The sequence below is a fragment of the Rissa tridactyla genome, chromosome 5 (assembly GCF_028500815.1).
Source record: "Rissa tridactyla isolate bRisTri1 chromosome 5, bRisTri1.patW.cur.20221130, whole genome shotgun sequence".
Classification (NCBI taxonomy): domain Eukaryota; kingdom Metazoa; phylum Chordata; class Aves; order Charadriiformes; family Laridae; genus Rissa; species Rissa tridactyla.
The window spans coordinates 9,049,885-9,059,848 of record NC_071470.1 but is presented as its reverse complement, the minus strand read 5'-3'; the positions used below and the strand labels follow the sequence as shown (position 1 = coordinate 9,059,848).

General features: G+C 41.7%; 1 protein-coding gene across 1 annotated transcript; it reads right to left on the bottom strand.

Moving 5' to 3' along the window:
- Positions 1-4,325: 4,325 nt before the first annotated feature.
- On the bottom strand, positions 4,326-9,148 carry FGF20 (fibroblast growth factor 20). The gene is made up of 3 exons (XM_054203128.1): positions 8,836-9,148; positions 6,376-6,479; positions 4,326-5,083 (listed from the first exon to the last, which is right to left on the bottom strand). The coding sequence occupies exons 1-3, from the start codon at positions 9,131-9,133 to the stop codon at positions 4,838-4,840; spliced, it is 648 nt and encodes a 215-aa protein (XP_054059103.1). The 5' UTR covers positions 9,134-9,148; the 3' UTR covers positions 4,326-4,837.
- Between the last annotated feature and the right edge of the window lie 816 nt (positions 9,149-9,964).

Sequence of the window (9,964 nt, the reverse complement as noted above, 5' to 3'; positions counted from 1 at the left end):
AGACTGCCTTTCTAACACTCGTACTTCTTTCCCCATGAATTGCATTTACTAGAGATTTGCTATAAGAGAACAATACCAACAGCATTTTGGATATGTTCAAAATACAGAGAGCTACTGTCACCACTGCTTTAATTCAGTATTTTCTCTTTTTCCTGAACTTCCAGAATGGGTTTGGTGTCTGATCATGTTGCAGATGAAATAGTTATTTTGGCAAGCTGCCACCCAATTTCTGTTTGAAACTTAATATCTCTCCAACTGTCAATAGAAGTAACTGTTTGACCTCTTCCCTAGCTTTTTTTTTTCTTCCTATTTGTGCACAATTTATTCATAAAGACGTTATGGTTAAACATGTTCCACCTGAGAAGCTTTTACACCTTTCTGGTTTTCTGCCCATGAATCTCTGACTGTTAAGAACCCATACAGCATTGTCAAAAGTGCTGCAAAACTTTGTATCAAAAACTTGGTTAAAACTAATGCCATAAACCAAACTTTCCTCATTAACATTTTCATGGTATATAACAACTTCAGAATGTTCTCTTTCTCCGTCTAGCAAGATGTTTATTGCCTTGTACTGAGAGGAGCACGTGTACATCCAGATATACACTGACAGCAACGATTTCACCACAACAGTTGAATATGCTGCTGCAAAGGAAATTGTTTCACGAGAAATGTCTGATAAAGTGCGGTTTGATGCAGACATCCAGGAAGCGTAGAATTCCACCACCATGTTCTTCAACGTTGTGAAATGTTCACTTCACTCTTCTGCCGCATCAAAGGAAATGACGCAGAGGAGAATTGACTTCAGGTCCTAAGCCTAGTTGGGGTTCTACAATGGCTGCCCAGATTACGCATTTGTCTTGTTCTTACTCTCTTCCCCATGCAGTGGAGATGCGGTACTGTCTGATCTCATGCAGCCATTGTTACGTTCATATAACTTGAGCCTTCAAATGACTGCACTACTAAAAAAAAAAAAAAAAAAAAAATCCCACCAAATAAATGCAGAGAATTTAACAGCAATGGAGTCAATAGCTTTTCTTACATGAAAAGCAAAAGAAGCAAATTAAAAGATTTCCAAAAGGCCTCCTTACTGGTAGCATCCCCATGCAGTATGGATCAAGATGAGCAAAACTTAAGCATCTTACCACGGTGTTCTCAGTATTTATGACACAGGCTTGGTCCAGTACATTAAGGCAATAGTGCAGATGCATTTATGGTGTATAAAACTGCCTTCTGTTTAGTTCATTGCTCTACAGAAAAAGGAGTAAAGCAAACCTAATGGTTTGTAATGGTGTAACTAGAGCCATGGTAGGGTAATATTAGTATGATTACATAAACTAGACCAAAAAAAAATTTAAAAATCACACTCACAGCTCATACAGCTGCTAGTAAAGATCTATGTTTAGGTAAAACTTTACAAAGCCACTGAAGGAAGATTGGATGGCTATGAAAAATGAGTTAACAAGGCACATCAAGAAATTAAAATAGCTGGAAATGAAAGCTATGATGAAAATGCACTCGTTAAGTGACTCTCACGTGTCAGAAAGTAAATTCTGCACAACCCTGGAGTGCTACCAAAGGGCATGGCCGTACCAGTGATTTCAGCTTTCAGACAGAATCAGTGAAGCTGGCTGTCACACCTGAGCGCGAAAGACAACATCAATAAGCTTATGGCAGAAAACTTGAACGTATGGGCAGGACCAGAATTCTCCGTGCAAACACAAATGATTCAGACCAATGAAAGGGCTGTGTGCCTTTTAGACTAGCTGTCCACTTTTTCTGGTTGTATCAGTTTGTTTAATAAAAAATACACATTTCTAGAGGCACTTGGATTCTCCTATTCCTGTAACTATTACAGCTGGAACACTTTCCACAGAAGACCGTTAAAAATTCTACCTTCTTCATTCTAAACAAAAGCACAAAGGTTAATAAAAGTAACAATTTCACTTCAAATATGCTCAGAAGTCAAGGTTACTCCTGGATTTCAGAAAATCTCCCGTATGACACAACTTGGAAAAGAGTGCAGCAGAAAACAGAATGTGTGAAGAAATACGGAACTGGCATGGAGCACGATTTCCAGCCAGCTCTGAGATCAAAGGGCCGGGTTTTACAGCTGTAAAGAGAATCAGCAGGGAACAGAAAGTGGAGCTGCACCTGTTACACAACCTGCATGACTACCCTCAATGGCTCTCCTTCCCTGGAAAAAAGGAAAGGCAGAAACAGGGCAAGCAACCATGCAGGGATTTATTTCGAGATGCGGCATTTTCTCCGCCTTCAGACATTTCCTCTGAACCTTGAACAATGTCGCCTCCTTCAGATTATCCTCTTCATGACGTGGGAGCGGTCCACAGCTTTCAGATTGGTAGGGTTATGCAAAATGTAATGAGTGGTAAACCAGATCATTAATTCTACTGGTTAAACAGAACCGACTTCTCCTTCTCTGTTCACTGGGGCTTTCTGAAGTGGGAGAGAAAACCACACAAAAAACCCAACCACTGACAACTAAAGCTATTAGTCTGATGACATAAGAAAAGAGCTATTTTGAGGTGCTGCTTTTGCATCTGCCATTTTCAACTTAGAAAAACATTAACTGCATCTGAAAATCATGATGGACAGACTGTAACAGAGAGCAAATAAAAGCCACAAGCAAAATGAAATGGGAAAACACAGTATCTTCCTTCAATGGCAATATACCAGAGCTAAAAAAGGAGGCTGTGACGGCTTTTCAGTGCTCCGGAGGTTTTGTACAGTCATGCAGCACCACCATACCTGCTCCATTACATTTTCTTCAAGGACTATTGGCATATATCTAAAATGGGAATGGGGCAAGAAAATGACAATGATGTATCACTCTTCATCTATACATTGGCTACCAGTTTGGATACAGAAGTTCCAGCTGATTATTCACCGCTTAAACCTATCCTCCGTTACTGTCTTAGCCTGTATCATATCTGTGAAAAAAGATGTACAATAGTAATAACAAGGATGATTACAGCCCTTGCCATCTTCAAAGTACTTTTGAGGTAGTTGGATTAACAGTAAACTGCTGATCCAAAAAGAAGTAGCTCTTTTATTGGTATGATTTAAACACTGAGCATGTTTGCCATGTATGGGAATTATGTCCTGAGCAGCAGCCACTAGTTTTTTTTACACAACTAACATGGTATAAATTACTTTCTAACATGCACAGGAGAAAATTTTCTATTTAAAGTGTACACTTTTGTCTTCAGTTATTGATCTGTTACTAACGGGACTGTGTCACCCATAAAATCACTATTTTATGGTAAGTTGAAGCACATTACAACATTATTTTACTAAACTGTATTCAGTGCACTGTAGATCTTCCACTGCCTGTTTTTCAGAAAATTTTAATGAAGCCTTTAACCTTAGTAAGTTACATATTTTTAGCTACAAAGTGATGAAACACCTTTCTGTGTATCTGCATTAGATTTTTATTTGTCAGAAAGTAAAATGATTTTGTCCCCGGTCCACCAGTAGTTTATGCTCATCCACTTCTCATTATAGATCGGAGGAAGTTCTGGTGCAGTGATGGCTCCAGCACATGCTGGAAAATGCTTGATATACCTTGATTTGATATAAATTATGCACGTGCAGTACTTGAACCATATACGCTTCCACAAAACTGAACTCAGATGAGTTAATCTTGAGCTGGAGCCCACTGGGAGTGTTGGCACCCGAAACATGAGACCACCTCTGGGGCAGTATAAATATTGCTGCCCTCTCCTGGGCTGCCTTTCCTGCACCGACCTTTCCCGTAGAGGACAGCAAGCTTCAACAGGTTTAGGTCGAAATCATATAGGGTCTGTCATTAATGCTAAGTATTCTTACAGAGAGCAGAGACTTTCCTGTTAGTCATTACACAGATGACAATTATTGCAGGTTTGAAATGTTACACAGTGTGCTAAGAGACTCTCAATTTAAAAATGACAGTAAACCAAATAAAGTGAAATATTTTTTAATTCCCTTTTTAAATGTGCATTTGAATTCAGTACAGATCTGTAAGGCACTCTCATAGGTCAAAAAAAAAAATATTAAACATTCTTTTCAAAATAAGGATAGTCACGAGGCAATAGTATGTGCATAAAATATAACTTTAGCTGTAATTGATAAACAATGCAATATGAATGTTCAGGTTTTGGATGCGTTGCAATGTAATGTCACTTCTGTATCATGACATTACTCAGAGGAAATATTGGCACTGTAAATTATTTCTCATTGGGGTTAGGGGTTTGTATTCTCTTCATATCCCAGTAAAAAATAAACTCTTTAATAAATAAATATATAAAATAAATATATGCTATCTGGAGATGTATAAATAGGTCCATCCTGAAGAAAAGTTCCAGCTCTGACTATGATGCATCGACATCTAAGGTCCATCACTAAAGTGGAGCCACTAAAACTTCATATACAGTTCTCAGGATTCATTACTGGTTTATTACAGTCTATTTCTTTCTATTTCTTCCAGCTGTCGTCTCATCCACACGATGAAGGTAGTTCTTTGTCAATTTACGGACCACAGGTAATCCAGACAAAATTGCCAGGAGTTTGTTATTTATAAAAAAAGTCACACTCCAACTTCCCTCTGGTTCCGGGCAACCACACAGTTCAGCAAGTTTGAAGGAGGCTGGTCCACGCTCAGCTTGAAGGCTTTGTCTCCTAAATCCAAAGGTTAGAAAACAAGAGGCTTGTCTGTCACAAAGCAGCTTCTTCCAGTCCAGCATCCTAGACCTCTGCAGGTTCCTCGTGCTGGGATTGCCATGGCAGCAGGGCCGACAGCTCCAGTATGGTTTGGGTTTTTTTTCCAAAGTTGCCTCCTTCCTCAGCTGTATCCCAACACATCTTTGTACAGTTCTGGGACTCTTTCAGGATCCACAGGCCGGGGCAAGAAATGAGTGAATTTCTGGTGTCTTTTGGACCTTGCCCCATCTCTGGGAGTACCGTCTTTGTTAAGTGCTACGAAGTATCGCCGCCCCGAATCTCCGTGTTTGTACACATTGGACGAGTAAGTGTTGTACCAGTTTTCCTCAAACTGTTCCCTGAAGATGCATTCAGAAGTTAGTTTCTCCTACAGAAAGAAACAGCAAAGAAAAATAAGTCAAGCTGTCACTAGATATCTGAACACGCATGAAAAATATACCATAAAAATAAAGAAAATGTTTTAAACTTTGTGTGGCCTTACTGTTCATTTAACTGTCAACAAATCAAACCCAAGAAGAGTACGTAGCCCTGACACTGAGTTTGGAAGCCTACTTTATTCTTTTGAAAACTGAACCTGTATGTATACAATTTTGGATTTAAACACAAATTAGATAACTGTCTGTCTAAGAAGGCGTTACTTGTTTATGACTTAACTCAAATTCACCTGATCTACAGGAACTATTCTGTCTTGGGGTATCAACCATTCTAGAAATGAGGTTTGGTAGAGGGACTCAGGTGCAATGTAACAGAGGAAGAAGGTATTTCCATGTGTTCTTTGTGGTGTGCATCACCTCCCACATTTTAAACAGGACTAACCACAACCAAAGGGACTGGAGAGACAGAATACCTTATCTCAAGATGTTTTAAGATTTGGAAGGAGAAGAGTCTAAGACTCTTATTACCCTGATAGTATTGGAAAAACCAAAGATTATGTTTTTACGGTCATATGTTGAAGTTATTACACAGATACAAATCAACTGTAATGAGTACAAGCTGATTTTCATTTTTAAATGGAAATATTCCAGTCGGGATCTACAGATACTGCCAGTACTCTTGCACCATTCAGATTTTTCAAATAACAGTGGTACCAAACTGTGACATGTGGTATCATCCTCTTTTTCACAGCATTTGAAAGAATGCTTTTATGTTAAAAAGCTGGTACCTGGACGTACCACCTGACCATTTGTAAAGGAGCATTAGTCTATACATAAATTAAGTCAGGGTACTATATTAATTGTCATTTATTTGTTCCATAACTATCCTTTTAACTGTTTCCCGGTTGCATCCAATGCTTTTGAGGATAAAGTATGCACCACGATACATTTGCAGTACTGATAAAAAGAAAATGAGATAGCAGGCAGCTTAAATGCTGTTTGAATAGCTACTTTAGTTTGCTATTTTTTATAATAATTTGAGGAATATTTCTTTTCAGTTCTCTTCATCTAAGACAGAGAAACTTTTCCCATCGAATCTTTAGTATCCAAGGCTATACTGTATACTTTAAAAACACAGTATACATTTCAACAGGAAAAGATGTTAGTGTTTTGAAAGCCAGTACTACCTCAGCTAGCTACTTGAGGGGGTTGATCAGCACTAAGAAGTGAATAAGGTCCCTTCCAACCCCCAACGTGTGTGCGCTGACACGAAAGCGGTACTTACAGAGCCGTAGAGTTCTCCCTTCTCATTCATCCCAAGGTAAAGGCCACTGTCCACGCCCCTGATGCTGACCAGTCCCACTGCCACACTGATGAATTCAAGGATACCTGAAAAAAAAAAAAAAAAAAAAAAAAAGAGATTGCTTTAATTCAACTTGTAAGCACATAGCTTACATAGCATCCAAAACGCAGTGGAAAATGTACATATTATAATAAAGGTGGCCTACTTTTTCTGAAATTTCAAACACCATATGGAAACGTATACAACATTCACCGGAAAGCAGCTTGAGAAGCCTCATCTAGAAACCAGAATCCTATACCATTTAAGAAACTTTTTTTTTTTTTTAATGTTGAATATGAAAGGATTTTATTCAGCGCTGAGCCTAAAGCCTTCAGTACCATGCAGTTGTAATCTATAATGATTATACACTATTTGCTAAACTGCCTACTCAAACATTGGAAGATAGGTTTGAATTACCTGAAAATATACTTTACTTTCTCTGTGGCATTATCTTAAGAACACACATCCATTATTAGATCATTTGAATGGAAATCAAAGTACAGATGGGAATTTTATATAACAGAATCTACCCACAGAAGAAAAAAAAAAAAGTATTTGCCAGGCGTCTTATCTAGCATATGGGCCCACACCTCTTGACACAACTTGCTATCTCCAGTGCAGGCTTTTTATGTGCGTGAAGCACGCTGCTTATTTGCTAATGTTTGGATTATAGCATTATTTATGTTACATTTGCCCAAAAATGTAATATATATTAATAATATCAACTATTCGGGAGATGAGGCACTATTTGAAGCCTGAATTTGGCAAGGGTACGCCAACATATTTAACCAATTGATATGCACAGATTACAGTACATACAAAACATGAAAGAAAGGGAACATGTGAACTGGCGTTTTGGAAGTTGTTAACAATGTAAACAAAGCCTCAAAAAGAAATTCTTCTAGAATACAAGATTTTGCTGTGCAGCAGCAAAACCACAAAAGATTAAAAAAAAAATCTGAATCTAAGGTAAGTGATTTTAAAAGTGCATTTGATTTTGATGATGACTTTTTGTCTATTTGCTGTATTTATGATTACTCTTTTTCATGCAGGACCATTTTTCACTCTCAGACAGATGGACTGTCTGGACTATACAATAATTTAAAATGTTTTGAATTTTAATTGAGCTGTGGCAGGTTTCTTATTTCTATTACCAAGCAGCAAAGAAAATAAATCCTCTACAAAGAGTAAGCACTAAAAACTCTGTTGCATGTAAATCATCCTAGTTTTCCCAGTTCCTAAAGCACAAAGTCCCATAAAAAGAGGTGGAGGTATTTTGTCTTTCTGGTATCATTTTCAAAGCCACCCTTTCTCAAAACTATAATAAGCAGGTGATTCAACCCACAAAGCAACCACATCAGACAAACCTGCCGAGAATAGTGGTAGAATAAAGGAAGAACATTTCTAAAAAGCCCAGAAAATGTTTGATCTGGGGCTAACTTTTTTTTTTCCCTTTTAAAGCAAAGATTTATTTCATGTTTACACGCTGTAGGAAATATTCCTTCTGAGAAGAACTGTCTGTTTGACTACTGCTCTTTTACTTCTGAAAACATCCATGTGTTATAAAAGCAATTAAGAGCCATTCCAGCAGATTGTTTTGACTATGGGCAGGATGATAGGAAACTCTTTAATCACCTTTTTATGACTGCCGAATCAATACACACAAAAACTCACATGCAGTTGACAACAGCAGGTTTGTTCAGATGTCCAGTTCCTACAACTGCTAGTTAGGATTTACCCTTACATCACAGGAAACATTTACATTTTGGGGTTGTCTTCACCTCTTTTTTTTTGCTTTATTGACATACAAAGTTGGCTAGCGAGCATTTTAAGTATTTGGGGCATTTTTAGGCCCCTCTGCTTCACCTTTTTGTCCCACCAAAAAAACCCCAAAGCGGCCTAACGCATCCTAAAGGTCAGCCTGCCCCAGTCCGCGGTCTGTATTATTGCACAGAGACTCGAGATAGCGAATACAAAAAGAATCAGTTTGACTTTCGACCTTTCCCACCAAACCTGCCAGCGTACACTTATGTCCATAAGCCTTATCTCTACAAGCCTTATGTCTATAAGCCTGCACTTACAGACATCCAGCGTAGGCTGAGCAAGGCACCCGTCCGTACTCCGTGGCTGGGGTGGGATGCACACCCCGCCTCGCCACCTTGCCATGGTGGTTTAACGACGGAGGGTGAAGCCGGTACCGAGAGCTCATCCCCCGTCCCCAGCATCACTGCCATCGCACCTCCCTCCCAAAAACACACCCGCCTGCACACACAGAGCCCCTTACACACACGCGCATCCACAGACAGGCACCCAAACACACCCCTACGTGCCCACGCGTGCGGATGCGCACCCCGCCCCCCCGCGGCCGGGGTGGGGGGGCCGTGCCGTGCCGTGGCCGCCTACCGAAGAGGCTGTGGTCCTGGCGGGTTCCCCGCACGCTGCCGTCGGGCAGGATCTGCAGGTGGAAGCCGGTGCGACAGTAGAGCTGTCGCCGCCGCAGGATGCCCTGCAAATGCGCCAGGTCCGCCGCCGCCACCGCCGCTGCCGCCGCCGCCGCCACCGCTCCGCCGCCGCGTACCGGCCGGTCCCCGAGCAGCGCCGGGCGCTCCCCGGCGGGCGGCAACAAAAAATGGGCGCCCACCGGTTGCCCCAGGCCATCCAGGCCTCCCAGGAAACCCCCCACCTCGGGCAGCGGAGCCATGGGGGCGCGGCGGGGCTCCCAGCATGGGGAGCCGAGCCGTGCCGGTGGCGAGCCAGGCGGCGGGGTGGCGTTTGTACGCCCCGCGCGTGTGTATATATATACCTGCGGCCCCCTGACATATGCTAATGCAGCCCTCGGCGGGGAGGGCTGCGTTTGAAATTGTAAACCGGCTCTCCCCCCTTCATCCCCCCCCGCCGCCGCCTCCTCCTCCTCCTCCTCCTCTCCTCGCACCTTCCTCTGATGTGAGCGGGCGGCGGGGAGGGAGCTGCCGGGCCCCTCCCGCAGCGCCGGCCCGCACCCAGCGGCGGAGGGGGCGCGGAGAGGAGCGGAGCGGGCAGCGGCAGCCGGCGGAGGCTTCCGCGGACAGGTGCAAGGAGAGGCGAGGAGGGAAGAAGGAGAAAGGGCGTTACCTGAGGGTGAGACCTGCCCAGACACACATGAAAGGAGATTAAAAAAAAAAAAAAAAAAGGAAAAAAAAAAGAAAAAACACACAAAGATCTGACAGTTTTACTCCCTGTTTCTAAAGCGCTAATAAAATGTACAGGCATTACCCGCGCCTTTTATCACTGCAGCTACAAGGAGGGGAATTTCTAAAGAAATTGGCATAGTCAGGGAGGTGTTTTCCCCTCTGCAAACTCTGCCTCGCATTTAATTTATCATTGAACATGACATGAAACCCATCTATAGTGTTTGGCTATCGTTACAACATCTTGAAAAACATAAATGAGCCGGCCCCTGGTTTGGGATAAACATTTTCAAAACCTGCAGAGATGAAGAAAGAAAGACTGAGAGATGGCTCATCCAACCCATCTTCTTTCGGGTTTTGCATTG